The sequence below is a fragment of the Macaca fascicularis genome, chromosome 6 (assembly GCF_037993035.2).
Source record: "Macaca fascicularis isolate 582-1 chromosome 6, T2T-MFA8v1.1".
NCBI lineage: Eukaryota > Metazoa > Chordata > Mammalia > Primates > Cercopithecidae > Macaca > Macaca fascicularis.
Genome location: NC_088380.1, coordinates 176,480,882 through 176,495,510, shown reverse-complemented (window position 1 = coordinate 176,495,510; position 14,629 = coordinate 176,480,882). Strand labels below are relative to the sequence as shown.

Here is a 14,629-nt window from a genome sequence, read left to right as displayed (position 1 = left end):
GCTTATATGACTTTGAAGCCAATCCTTAAAGCTGGTTGGTCACATTGTCTCCCATGTGATGGGGTGAGAGTGCAAATACAGCTAAAGTCATCTGGTAGCAGTGACTTGAACCCACATGATGGCCAAGTCCACTAAAATCCACCAAAAAATAGAAAAACAATCGAGGGACTAATAGATGGTCCCTATACAAAGCTCATGTCCACATCTGCATCTCTGTGACAGGGACTCCATTAGGGTGCCTAGTCTTCCTGGATCCAAGGAGTTTGCCTGCTCTGAACCTCAAAACTCGCTTATGTGTACACATCTTATAGGTTTCCTAATTCTCAGAGTTGCAGCTCACTCCTGACAACAGGATTCTGCTGACACTTACACCCAATATTCTTATTCTGGCTCCCAGGTTCAAGTTCAATCAACATTAATTGTGCACCAACTATATATATTGCACTGGGCTACATGCTTTCAGGGACAAATCCCCAGGGATTCATTGCAAGAAGGCTTTATCTCCACTTGCCGGATGGTAACACTGAGATCAAACAAGTGGGGAAGAAATTCCAACACATTATTCAGCAGAAAAGCAGCCAAACCAGAATCCAAACCCATGCCTAGTGCATCACCTGCATCAGGACTATCCTTATGACTTTTTTCTGGCATTTTCACTTCTGCTAGGTCATTTATCTCTGACCACTGATGTTGGTTCCCTAATATGGTCACCAATCAGCTACATCTGTCTATGCTCCAAGACATGACTGGGCAGATAACAACAGTTGGTACAAAAGAGAAAAATTGCTGGACAATGGACACCATGATCAAAAGCAGGCTCAGTGTAACATGGCACTTACCACGTCCCAGAATCCGCTCCTGCGTTCAACACTCTTTTGAATTCAATAATAACAAGGGTTTTTTGCTAGCCCTTTCCATGAAATAACCACTTTCTTTAACATAAAATTCACCATGCGCATTGCTATGGCCTGAATGTGTCCTTCCAAAATTCATATGTTGCAATTCTGACACCTGATGTGATGGCATTAGGAGGTGGGGTCCTTAGGTCATGAGAATGGAGCTTTTATGAATGGGATTCGTGCCCTTACAGAAGAGTTTGCTCCCTCTCTCTTTGCTCTCTGCCATGTGAGGCCATGACAAGAACTCAGCCATCTACAAACCAAGAAGCAGCCCTCACCAGAAACCAGATCTGTTGGTGCCTAGATCTTCAACTTTCCAGTCTCCGTAAGTATGAGAAATAAATTTCTGTTGTTTAAGCAGTTTATAATATATAGCAGCCCGAACTGACTAGACATGCATTCTGGAGGAAGATGAGAAAAGGAAATATTTGTACAATTCTTTTGGAAAATTGTAAAGTGCCAGTTATTCAGATAATCCTCTCTTTTCACATCTCAAATACCAATATCAAATATATTTAAATTCTCAAATCCTGTAAGAGTCAGGGGAGGCAGGAGATTTAAAATATCCCACACCATCAAAAAAGAATCTGAGGTCTAGAGATCCAGTCCTCCCTATGCCATTTCCAAGCCACAGAGCCTTTGGTCGTGTCACTTAAACCTCAGTGTTTTCATCTGTAGAGTGAGGGAAATAACACCTAGCCCCAGAGGAGTGCTACAAACACTATTTGTTAGACAAGGTTAGAAAGTATATGCATCTGGCAAAAGTACAAAAACTTGGATGGAAAGAAAACATACTGATTTCAGGATAAGTGTTACCTACATATGGACAAAAGAAAAAAGAATAGAGGAGGGGTAAAAAGGGATTTCAATTTCATTCGAAATTTTTGTTTCTTAAAAACAAATGTCTGAAGAAAGTATACACATATGTGTGTGTATATACATATAAACGTGTATATACATATAAACACACATATATAAGTTCTCTCGCTACCATATTTATATGTAAACATATATAAATATGTTGATATTCATCTGAGTGATGAGTACTTAGGAGTGCTTTTTCTTTCTTGTGTGTTAAAATATATAATAATATTGAGATCAAATGGAAGCTAGTACCTATCACTGGTTGATATGATTTGGCTTTGTGTCCCCACCCAAATCTCATATCAAATTGTAATCCCCTTGTGTCAGAGGAGGGACCTGGTGGGAGGTGATTGGATCATAGGGGTGATTTCCCTCATGCTGTTCTGGTGACAGCGAGTTCTTATGAGATCTGATGGTTTCAAAGTGTGGCACTTCCCCCTTGCTCTTTCTCTTTCCTGCTGCCGTGTAAGATGTACCTGCTTCCCCTTCACCTTCCACCATGATTGTAAGTTTCCTGTGGCCTCCTTAGCCATGCAGAACTGCAAGTTAATTAAACCTCTTTTCTTCATAAATTACCCACTCTCGGGTAGTTCTTCATAACTGTGTGAAAACAGAATAATACAGAAACTTGGTACTGACAGAACTGGGGGACTGCCATAAAATACCTGAAAATCTGGAATCAATTTTAGAACTGGGTAACAGGCAGAGGTTGGAACAGTTTGAAGGGCTCAGAAAAAGATAGGAAGATGTGGGAAAGTCTGGAACTTCCTAGAGACTTGTTGAATGGTTTTGACCAAAATACTGATAGTGATATGGACAATGAAATCCAGGCTGAGGTGGTCTCAGATGGAAATGAGGAACTTCTTAGGAACTGGAGCAAAGGTCACTCTTGCTATGCTTTGGCAAAAGACTGCGGCACTTTGCCCCTGTCCTAGAGATCTGTAGAAATCTGAATTTAAGAGAGATGATTTAGGGTATCTGGCAGAAGAAATTTTTAAGCATCATAGCATTCAGGATCTGACCTGGCTGTTTCTAAAAGTATATAATCATATGCACTCACAAAGAGATGGTCTGAAATTGGAAATTATGTTTAAAAGGGAAGCAGAGAGTAAAAGTTTGGAAAATTTGCAGCCTGACCATGTGATAGAAAAGAAAAACCCATTTTCTGTGGAGAAATTCAAGGAAGCTGCAGAAATTTACATAAGTAACAAGGAGCTGAATGTTAACAGCCTAGGTAATGGGGAAAATGTCTCCAGGGCATTTCAGAGATCTTCATATCAGCCCCTCCAATCACAGACCCAGAGGCCTAGGAGGGAAAAATGGCTTTGTGGGCTGGGCCCAGGGCCCTGTTGCTGCTCTGTGCAGCCTCAGGACTTGGCGCCCTGTGTCCCAGGCACTCCACCTCCAGCTATGGCTAAAAGGGGCCAAGGTACAGCTAAAACTGTTGTTTCAGAGGGTGCAGGACCCAAGTTTTAGCAGCTTTCATGTGCTGTTAGGCCTGCAGGTACATGGGAGACAAGAGTTGAACTTTGGGAATCTCTGCTTAGATTTCAGAGGATGTATGGAAATGCCTGGATGTCCACGCAGAAGTCTTCTGCAGGGGCAGAATCTTCATGGAGAACCTCTGCTAGGACAGTGCAGAGGGGAAATGTGGGGTTGGAGTCCCCATACAGAGTCCCCAGCGAGCCACTGCCTAGTGGAGCTGTGAGAAGAAGGTCACCATCCTACAGACCCCAGAATGGTAGATCCACCAACAGCTTGCACTGTGTGCCTAGAAAAGCTGCAGGCACTCAATACCAGCTTGTGAAAGAAGCTGTGGGGGCTGTACCCTGTAAAGCCACAGAGGCAGAGCTGCCCAAGGCCTTGGGGGCCCATCCCTTGCACCAACGTAACCTTGCATAGATGTGAGACATGGAATCAAAGGAGATTTTGGAGCTTTATGATTCAATGGCTGCCCTACTGGGTTTTAGACTTGCATGGGGCCTGTAGTCCCTTTGTTTTGGCTAATTTCTCCCTTTTGGAATGGGAGAATTTACCCAATGCTTGTATCCCCACTTATCTTGGAAGTAACTGACTTGTTTTTTTGATTTTACCGACTCATATTTGGAAGGAACTTGCCTTGTCTCAGATGAGACTTTGGACTTGGCCTTTTGAGTTAATGCTGGAGTGAGTTAAGACTTTGGGGGACTGTTGGGAAGGCATGATTGATTTTGCAATGTGAGAAGGACATGAGATTTTGGAAGGGCCAGGGGAGGAATGATGTGATTTGGCTCTGTATCTCCACCCACATCTCATCTCAAATTGTAATCCCCATGTGTCAGGGGAGGGACCTGGTGGGAGGTGATTGGATCATAGGGGCAGTTTCCCCCATTCTGTTCTTGTGATAGTGAGTTCTCACAAGATCTGATGGTTTAAAAGTATGGCACTTCCTTTCTTATTCTGTCTGTCTCTCCTGCTGCCATGTAAAACATGTCTTGCTTCCCCTTCATCTTCCACCATGATTTTAAGTTTCCTGAGGCCTCTCCAGCCATGCAGAACTGTGAGTCAATTAAACCTCTTTTCTTCATAAATTACGCAGTCTCAGCTATTTCTTTACAGCAGTGTGAAAACAGACTGGTAAAGAGTGTGAATCCTGACTAAAAACCTTCTGCATACCAAAGAAAACAACAAAATGAAACAAAAACATGTGAATTAGGGAAAAAATTGTAAACTATACATCTGATAAGGAGTTAATATCAAAAATTTTATAAAGAACTCATATAACTCAATAGTATAAAAATGAGTACAAAATAAGCAAAGAACCTGAATAGACATTTCTCCAAGGAAGACACACAAATGGCCAACAGATACATGGAAAGGTGCTTGACATCATTAGTTGTCAGAAAAATGAAAATCAAACCAGAATGAGATGTCACCTCACACCTGTGAAAACGGCTATTATCAAAAAGTCAAGAGATAACAAATGTTGGCGAAGGTGTGGAAAAAAGGGAACTCTTTTACACTGTTGGTGAGAATGTAGATTGGTACACTCATTGTTGAAAAAGGTGTGGCAGTTCCCAAAGAAATTAAAAATAAAACTAGCATATGACCCAGCAATCCCTCTTCAAGGCATAGATCCAAAGAAAATGAAGTAACTGCCTTATAAAGATGTCTGTGCTCTCATATTCATTACAGCATTATTCATAATAGCCAAGATATGGAAACAACCCGCATGCTCACCAATGGATGAGTAGATAAAGAAACTGTAATGTACATATACAATGGAATATTATTCAGCCTTTAAAAAGGAGGAGATCTTGCCATTTGTCACAGCATGGATGAACCTGGAAGACATTATGCTAAGTGAAATAAGACAACACAGAAAGTACTGCATTATTTCACTTATATATGGAACCAAAAAAAAGAGTCAAATAAACAGACATAGAGAATGAAACAGTGGTTACCAGGGCAGGGTAGGGGATGGGAGGAATGAAATGGGGAAATATCAATTAGAGGTTACAGGGTAACAGATATGTAGGAAGAACACGTCTAGAGATCTAATGTACAACAAGGCATCTATAGTCAATAAAATTGTACTGTATTTGAGATTTCTGCTAACTGATTAGATTTTAGCTGCTGATGCCACAAAAACAAAAACAAAAAGAAAGGTAACTATGTGAGATGATGGATATGTTAATTTGTTTCACTATCATAACTATCTTACTACCTATGTGTATCTCATAATATCATGTTGTATACCTTAAATATATATAATTTAAAATTTTTTAAAGAGTACGAACTCTGCAATCAAAGTCTGAATTTGATGGAGATCTGCTACTTAACTGTGTGATCATAGACAAATTAATACTTTCCTCTGAGCCTCAGTCCGCTCATCTATAAAATGAGAATAATAGTGCCTCAAACTCAGAGAGTTTGCCCAGTGTCCAAAAGAGTTAGTAGATACCATTCTTTAAAAAAAAATCAATTAATAATAATGCAGAGAAAGTTGGACACATTTTCTGTTTTATTTTCAGGACATATGGATTTATAATATCATTTCTGTTTTTTCACTAAAGTCGTTTCAACATATTTCCATCACAACAAAGCAAATAGACATGCCTCAAATGAAACATAACGGAAGTTTACTGACGTCTTAGCCTCATCCTCATTCAGAAGGGAAGAAAACTTCATATACACACTGCTGATAATGGAGCAGCCTTACTGAAGAAAATGGAGTCCTTTTCAAGTGACCTGTCATTATAGCACACCTGAACAAAAGACTATCACCTTGCAAGGTGGTGCTTTAAAAAGATTCCATGTTAAGTGCTCATAATGTCCTCACTTATACTAAAAGAAAATAATTTGGATGGGTCAAGATCACCCTGAAAAGAGTTATTAGCAAGGAAGCCACTGTGTATGGCTCTGGGTGTACCCTACTCAGTGAGGAGTACATTCAAAATCTCATTGTGCCAAGCTTTTTGCAGCCAAACCAACAATGTGGTAATAAATATGTGTTCACTTAGAAAGCACTCCAGTATTTTCAAATGAGAACAGAAGGTCTCAGAATAGTACACAGAGTATGTAGTTGCATTTCTGGAAAACAGCAACAACAAAAGCAATGCGTTATTTTTTAAAAGCAGAGGATGCTCTATCCATCTCCTCCCTCACTCCTCTGATTTTATTTGTTTATTTATTTATTTATTTTTAGAGACAAAGTCTCACTCTGTTGCCCAGGCTGGAGTGCAGTGGCATGATCATGCCTCACTACAGCCTCAAACTCCTGGGCTCAAGCAATTCTCCCATGACAGCCTTTGGAGGTAGGAAGTTGTTGCCTTAGGAGGGCATGATACAGTTCTTCCACCCCAAAACTACATCCACACACAGTATGAGTGCATTCCAGGAGCTTCACACAAAGATGTCAGGGGCCTCTGGCATCTCAATCCCCAGCTAATTGGCTATTTCTACAGTGGACTGGCTGATCACAGAGGGCTTATCTCAGTAGAGATGAAAGAATTGGAAAGAAAGCAACCCAAACTCCCTCCTTCCCCAGGTCTTGTTCAAACCAGGGAAACAGAAGAAGTAGGTGAGCTGCACAATGGATATATAAGATTGAAGTCTTCCGATGTCATCAAATATCAGGAAAGATGTCAATCAAGTATGACTGGAGGAAGTGACTGGGGGGAAATAAACTAGCACTGCTTTTTTCATGTTTGTCCCTTCTATGAGGAATTCCTATGCTCAGTACACTTACATGTGTTTTCCACATCTAAAACACAGAATGTTTATGCCGCCTCTGGGTAAAAGAGGCAGCATGAGAAATATAATATGGATAATGAAGTCAGCATTTCATGTCTAAGGCTTAGCATGGCGTAGCATGAGTACCATCTTGAACTATGGGAGCTTTTATCATAACAATACATTATCTTTATAATAAAAAGTGAAATTCACCCATGTTTAAACAGTCCAGGTTAGGGTCCTGTTTTCCCTCTTCATCCAGCTGAGTAAATTTAGTACATAGGCAAGGAAGGGTAGCCTCACCCATTCCAGGCAAAGATTCAGCTTCTGGGCCATGTTGTAAAAACATACATCTGCGAGTTTCGGTAAAGCGCTACATAATGGGGGAGAGGATGGAATTAACAAACACAGAGAACCTTCTACGAGCCAGGCTGGTGCTAGACAGTTTCTTTACTTTTTCTCATTTTATCCTCATAACAAGCCTAGGAGCAAGGTGAAAACAACCCACTTGACAGATGAGAAACCTAAAGCTTACATACCCAAGATGCCTCCACTAGTGAGTAGCAGAAGCAGGGAATAACTTTCTGATTCAAAAGCCAGTGCTCTTTTCATTTCTTTACTGGAGGTGGCGGGGAAGATTTTAAAACTATTGAAAGCCCGACAGGGTGGCACGCATCTGTAATCCTGGGTACTTGGAAGGCTGAGGCAGGAGGACTGCTTGGGCCCTGGAGTTGGAGACCAGACTGGGCAACAAAGTGAAACCCCCATCTCAATAATAATAATAATAATAATAATAATAATAATAATAATGCAGTCTTGTAGATTGGAAGCAAATATCCTCAGGTGTTGGCAATGATTAATTATGGGTGGTTGGGATGTAAGTGACTGTTATTTTACTCTTCATACTTTTTGCTTCATTTTTCAGAGATTGAGTCTTGTTAGTCTTGAACTCCTAGGCTCAAGAGATCCTCCTGCTTCAGCCTCCCAAGTAGCTAGAATTATAGGTGTACACCACCATGCCCAGCTTAAAGACTGTATTTTGTTTTGTTTGTTTAAAACTAATATATGCTATTTTAAAGAATTTAAACTAAACAGAAAAGTACAAGCATAAAAACTTAAAGAATTATCCTGAATCCCATTACACAGAAAAACACTATTAATATCATTCCAGGCAACTCTTCATTTATTTTTATGTACATAGAATGACAGATAAAAAGATAAAATATGATTTTTAAAACACTCTCATAAAAATGAGCATATAGTGAAGATACTACGTATATAAAAATTTTATTTAATCTTATTTGTATTTAACAGAAGAAAAAGAAACCAAGTGAAATTGAGGGGCATTTGAACTTCAATTCAATGTTACTTTTATCACTAAAAAGACTTCTTAAAAACTTCTCTAGGCCGGGCGCGGTGGCTCAAGCCTGTAATCCCAGCACTTTGGGAGGCCGAGACGGGTGGATCACGAGGTCAGGAGATCGAGACCATCCTGGCTAACATTGTGAAACCCCGTCTCTACTAAAAATACAAAAAACTAGCCGGGCGAGGTGGCGGGCGCCTGTAGTCCCAGCTACTCCGGAGGCTGAGGCAGGAGAATGGCATAAACCCGGGAGGCGGAGCTTGCAGTGAGCTGAGATCCGGCCACTGTACTCCAGCCCGGGCTACAGAGCAAGACTCCGTCTCAAAAAAAAAAAAAAAAAAAAAAAAAACTTCTCTAAAATGAAAATTGTTATGAAAAGCATTCAAAGATAGAAGTGTTTTTTTTAATTCCATGTTTTATTTCCAATTAATATTCATTGACTTTGTTGTCAAAGTGCTGTCATTGAGTTAGCTATTCTCTTCCATTCTCCTCCCAAGTCTCAATTTTATTAGATTTTTAAAAATACTGTCTAGGTTCCCAACAGTAACATTCTTTTTGGTAGCCATAAATATCATGATGTCAGGGGCATCTGGCATTTCATTCCCCGGCTACATGACCATTTGTACGGTGGGCTGGCCAATCATAAGGCTTATTTCAGTAGAGAAGACAAGGAATAGGAAAGAAAAGATCCCAAACTCATTCCTTCCCCAGGTCTTATCTGAACTGGGGAAAGGGAAGAAGTGGGTGAGCAGCACATGGATATGAGATTAAAGTCTTCTGATGTCACCAAATCTCAGGAAAGATGTCAACCAAATATCACTGAAGGAAGTGATTGGGGGAAAAAAATCACACTTTTTTTTTATGTTTGTGCCTTCTACAAGAAATTCCTACTGTTTTTAATATCAATTTTTATAAACCGATTCATTTTCACCCAATATTGGCCACTATTTCCTTTATCACAGCTTTTTAATCCTATATTCCTTTATTGTGTGATTCACCTCTCAATTGGCTGGATTTTGTTTTTGAAGTAGTTTTCTATAAGAAGGTTTCACAGGTACACCCATATTCTTTCTACTACACAGTTTTGACTAATTTTTGACTAACATTGTGGTTTTCACATCTTTTATATTTTTGGAGGAACTATTTTTTTCGATCAGAATCACAGACCACACACCCCATCTGCAAAGTGGACAACACCAGACCTGTTCTCAGACCCCTCCAGCTCCATTTCCTTCTGCCACTCAAGGCACCCCAAGAAGCCTTTGGATCCCCTAAATTCCAGTTTGAAAACTCTGCATAGTCATGAGCGTATGCATGAGAAGTCCTAATAATTTGCATACCAGGAGATATGATATTTCCTCAGATCGCTAGACTCATTCTAGCAGACTTCTGAACACCGTCTTTTCAAAGAATTAATAAATTATTAGCCACTTACCAAATGAATATATCCAGCTTTTTCCAGCAAGATATTGTGACTAATTTACAAAGATACATTAAAATAAGACTAATTGAATTAGAAATGGAAAATCAGAACCAAAGAAAGGATAAAGGTGTCCCAGAGATGAATAAAGGTGTCCCAGAGATGAATAAAGGTGGCTTGAATCCACCAGAGTAGCTTCGTAAAGGTCAGGGCGCCAGGCCAGGAAAAGGTACTGGCAAGGCTCTGACTATGGCAGCCTGTGGGGGAGGTTTGCTCCCTCAAGCTTTCTATCCAGGGAAACTGCATACAACAAAGAGAAAAATACTCATCTGGATTTCATAATGTAGGACACAGAAAATAATGACCAAGGCCTTGTTATTGTTTTGGCAGGCATGGGTGGAGGAAAGAATGTGGGCTTGGCCATCAGAAAAGAACCACTGGGGCCAGGCGCGTTGGCTCGTGCCTGTCATCCCAGCACTCTGGGGGGCCGAGGTGGGCAAATCACTTAGGGCCAGGTGTTCAAGACCAGCCTGGTCAACATGGCAAAACCCCATCTCTATTGAAAATACAAAAATTAGCCAGGCATGGTGGTGCATGCTGGTGATCCCAGCTACTAAGGAGGCTGAGGCACAAGAATTGCTTGAATCTGGGAGGCGGAGGCCGCAGTGAGCCAAGATTGCATCATTGCACTCCAGCTTGGGAGTCAAGAGCAAGACTCTGTCTCAAAAAAAAAAAAAAAAAATCCACTGGCTCACTGTGCAACTTTAGATGAGTCATTTCCCATTTCCCTGCCTCCATTTCCTCATCTGCAAATGTGAGGTCTCGTACCTGTTTCTCAGCATTAGCATCCAGTAGCATGAAAGAGGCACTGAGGAGAGTTGCTGCTGTTTTTATTTTCATTCTTTGCCCTTGGTAGTCACCTACAGTTTGCTTGTCTGCCACTGGGCAGAACTAGATTTGTAAAAGATCGGGTTATGCTGTGGGCAGGGAGCAGGGTGCTTGGAATCACAGACCCAGTTCTCTAGGACAGTGTCCCCACCCCTCTCCTCCAGCCTTGTCCACTCCTTGTGTAAAAGGTTTCAACAGGGCCAGAGTGTGAACTTTGCAGGCCCTGGTATCCCCTCATCTACAACCCCAAGTAAAAATAATACTAAAGCATAAAATAAATATAAGGAAGATGAACAAAGTTCTCATCTCCCCCATGACCCCTTTTAAAGTTATCTTGAAATATCAAATTTCAAGTTATTTCCCAAAAAAATGGTTTTCTGTATGTTTTTTTGGTTGTATCTATGTGCACAGGTATGCATATGTGTATATATGTACACACGTATGTTTGTGTGTGTCTGTGTGTGTGTATGTGTTTACACAAGCATCCTTGTACAAATCTTCAGACCCAGCTGGGGATTCCATTGCCTAGGAGATTGCATGTGGCTAATCCAGTACTGGAAAGGACACCGCTTGTCCTATGGGTTGTGGTGAGGAGTGACTAGGATCATGTGTTATAAAGAATGTAGCACAGTGTCTATTTTGTGGAAAGGACCAAAGACGGCTACTCCCGCAAGTGACCGCCTTTCCCCACGGAAGGCCTCCTTCACAGTGGCACGTGTGCCTCCTCCCTGACCCTCACTCCCTCCCCAGGTCCTCATCTGATGGATTCACTGGGGGCAGACCAGGCCTGTGTGCTCAATCCACTCTCTTTTCTTCCTCTGCCTTTCTACCCAGACACAGGAAGCCCGTGTTCTGTGCCCTCCATGTAGCAGGAGCTACCAGCAGGCCCAGGCAGGCGGGAACTGTGATGGGCCGACTGGGCCAGTGAGGGGTGGAGCATGCCTAACTGCGGGTAACAGATCAGTAGCTCATTTGGTTCTCATGCCCAAGCCATGCTCCCAATATCAAGTTTATCAGTGACATATTGATTTCCAACTGCTTGACTTAGGAGTCCAAGGCCATCAGTCTTCGTGCAAATTTTAAAAAGCACTCCCGACCACCACACTACCATGGGTGGACACAGCCCAGTAGACACCTGGCTTCACAAGGCAATGGCACCTTTGTAGGAGAAAGAAAGAGATACCACCGCACTGCCCAAGACAGGGCTCCCGGCTTGGGGAAGGCAGTGAGCTCCTGCTCCCAAGGCTGGGCGCCTTCATGCAGTAAACAAATTACACGACTGTGTACATCAGCTCCCCTGGAATTAGAGGTGTGATTTATGGGACCCTTCCAAACCCTAATGATGCTTATTTCTCTTTATCATGATATTAATACTAATAAAGAACTGTATCTAGCAAGAGTCAAAGGCTGAATAGCCCCATGGCTGAGGCAAATGGAGAACATAACAAATATCGAACCATCCAGTTAGGCTTTCGCTATGAAACATACATTCCTAAAATGAGAAAACATTTCTGTTTTGTACATTCTAATTACTAGCGTTACCAAAACGTTTTTAAACAGACCACATAGTCGCAGGTGCAGAAAGAGGGCTGAGGGGCCTGGGTGTACCATAGGCTTCCACCAGCCAAAGGTCCAGCACCTGGGGCATGGGCCAGCAACTCACCTCCACATGTCTCCTGTATTCGCACCACATCACCAATCTGCAGGGAGAGCTGGGGGGCTCCACTGCCTTGGAAGTTGTATATGGCTGTGAAATAGAAAGAAAGACAGCTAGGTGAGACCTCTGGATCTCCTTAGTCTCTGCTCCTTCCTGCTATCCCTGCCTCAAGTCCATTCCACGCCCATGCAGCCCACCTGGGCTAAACAAAACTGACACACAAACCTATTGCCTGCCACAAGAGTCATTTCAGAGTCAGCCTGGCTCCCAAGACCTTCTGTTAACCAAAGCTCACCTCTCCTCAACACAGGCCCTGCATTCAGCCTGAGTGACAAGGAGGCTGCTGATATTTACTACGGACTGTCCTCTTACTGTACACCAGGCAGTTAAAATGGTACATCGTTTGTTATGCATGTTTTGCTACAATTAAAAAGAAACAACTGCATACTAAGCGCCTGAAGTGTTGTGAGGTGTTATACTAGGTGGGAGAGATGAACTGGTGAGCAGGATGGCAGGAGAGCCAGGCAGCTGTGTCCTCTGAGAACCTGAGCCCCTCCTTCAGCCAGGCCTGGGGTTCAGTTCCAGCTCAGGCATCCCAGGGATCTATGACAAGTTATTATGAGAAAGAAACAGAGTCCTAGCACGTGAAGAGCCTACCATGTTGTAATGCTTCATAACCAGTAACCAAATGGTAGAATTAGACAGCCAAGGCCTTGTATTCTAATGGGAGAAGCTGACAGGTTTCCCTGCAAAGACCAGATGGATGGTCTGGGCTCAGGAAGTACAGGTGCTTCGAGAGCACAGGAGATAGCATGCTGGAGCCATGCATGGGGGCCACAGGAGGCTTCCTGGAGACAGGGCCAGCCGAGTTGGGTCCATGCTCCTCCCCTACTGGCACAGACCACTGGGATGACGGAGAGGGCTATGCAAGGGAAGGAACCTGTGTAGGAGATTTACCAGGAGGAAGGCCCCGGTGTGAGCTCCAGTCCCTCATGATGCCCTTGGTCCTGCTGCTGCCCACATGACAGGGAGCAGCTACATCTCCAGACTCCTCCAAACCCACTCTAGCTGGTGACCGCTACAAAACAGACTCATTTTCCCTCTAAATGTGTTTCCCCACTTGTAAAGTGGGCATTATTGTGCCACTCTTACCCACCCCACAAGGTTGGGTGGGGAGCTAAGATAAGAAGATACCGTTGTGAAAAGGTTATTATTCCTAAACAGGAACGAAACGCAGGCATGCCCCACTTTTCTGGAAGTGGGTTATTATTGTGGATCCTAATAAGAACTAGTATGTAGCAATCACTTATATCCCAGACATGATTCTAAGTTCTCCATGTGCATTTACTCATTTAATTCTCACAATAATCGTTGGAAGTGAGAAGTCTTACTATTTCCAAATTTCAGATACAGAAACTCAGGCAGAGAGAGGTTACTTGCCTTGCCCAAGGTCACACAGTGCTGGACCTGGGAGTACAGGCCCATGCTCTTTCCCACTCCTCTACTCTACAGGTCCGCCTCTTCATAATTACCTTCTTTTAACATTGAGGACACGGACCATGGACTGAGCCACTAAGTGACCAGGGTCTAAATGACCAAAGCTGCTCTGTGTCTAACCCCTACGTACAAGCTGGGTGAAATGCCGCTGGGTTCGGTGCAGATTCTTTTGGATCACAGACACCACCTCCAGTCTCTAACTCTCATTCATCTCTGCCTCTTCCCACTTATCTCCTTCCCTCCCTCTTCCATCCTTCCTCCTCCCCCTGGTACTATCTCCCCAGCACGTCTGCCTAAACCACATTAAAAGACCAGAGCGGTTCAGAAGGAACCCCAGTTCTGCCACTCACTACTGTGTTATCTTGGGCAAGTGACTTCACCTCTCTGGGTCTCACTTTCTTACAATGGGGATGTTAACAGTACCTATCTAGCAGGGTTTTTAGGATGCTTAAATGGAGAGGAGCACAGGCTGTCCCCTCTACTCCAAGGTGTCCCCCATATCCCTAACTCCCTTTGTGTGCATTCAGAGAGATGAAGTCTCCATCCTGAAAGATGATAAAGCTTAGGAGTTAAGAGCTAGTTGTCTCTGGAGTCAGACAGATGTGGCTTTTGAGGCCAATTCTGTCCTTTCCTGGCTCTGGTCTCAAGCCTAGGGCTGCAGTGTACAACTGCCCAGGCTGTGGCCTGCACAAGGCCACCCAATCAAGAGAGCAGTGAAGGCTGGCACCCAACCTGTGATCCGCTTGCCAAGGCTTGCACACTGCCCTCACACTGTGTCCACCAGAGGAGGAGTATCTTTTTGTAATCCACAGAAAGGCGCTGTAGGA

General features: G+C 42.9%; 1 protein-coding gene across 5 annotated transcripts in view; it reads right to left on the bottom strand.

The window, feature by feature from the left end:
* Positions 1-14,629, bottom strand: part of DOCK2 (dedicator of cytokinesis 2) — a 436,348-nt gene that overhangs the window by 406,713 nt on the left and 15,006 nt on the right. For all 5 annotated transcript variants that reach the window (XM_045395044.3, XM_045395045.3, XM_045395046.3 and 2 more), the window contains exon 2: positions 12,312-12,395. In XM_045395044.3, the coding sequence (XP_045250979.1) occupies positions 12,312-12,395 (84 nt within the window). The remainder of the gene's footprint in view (positions 1-12,311; positions 12,396-14,629) is intronic.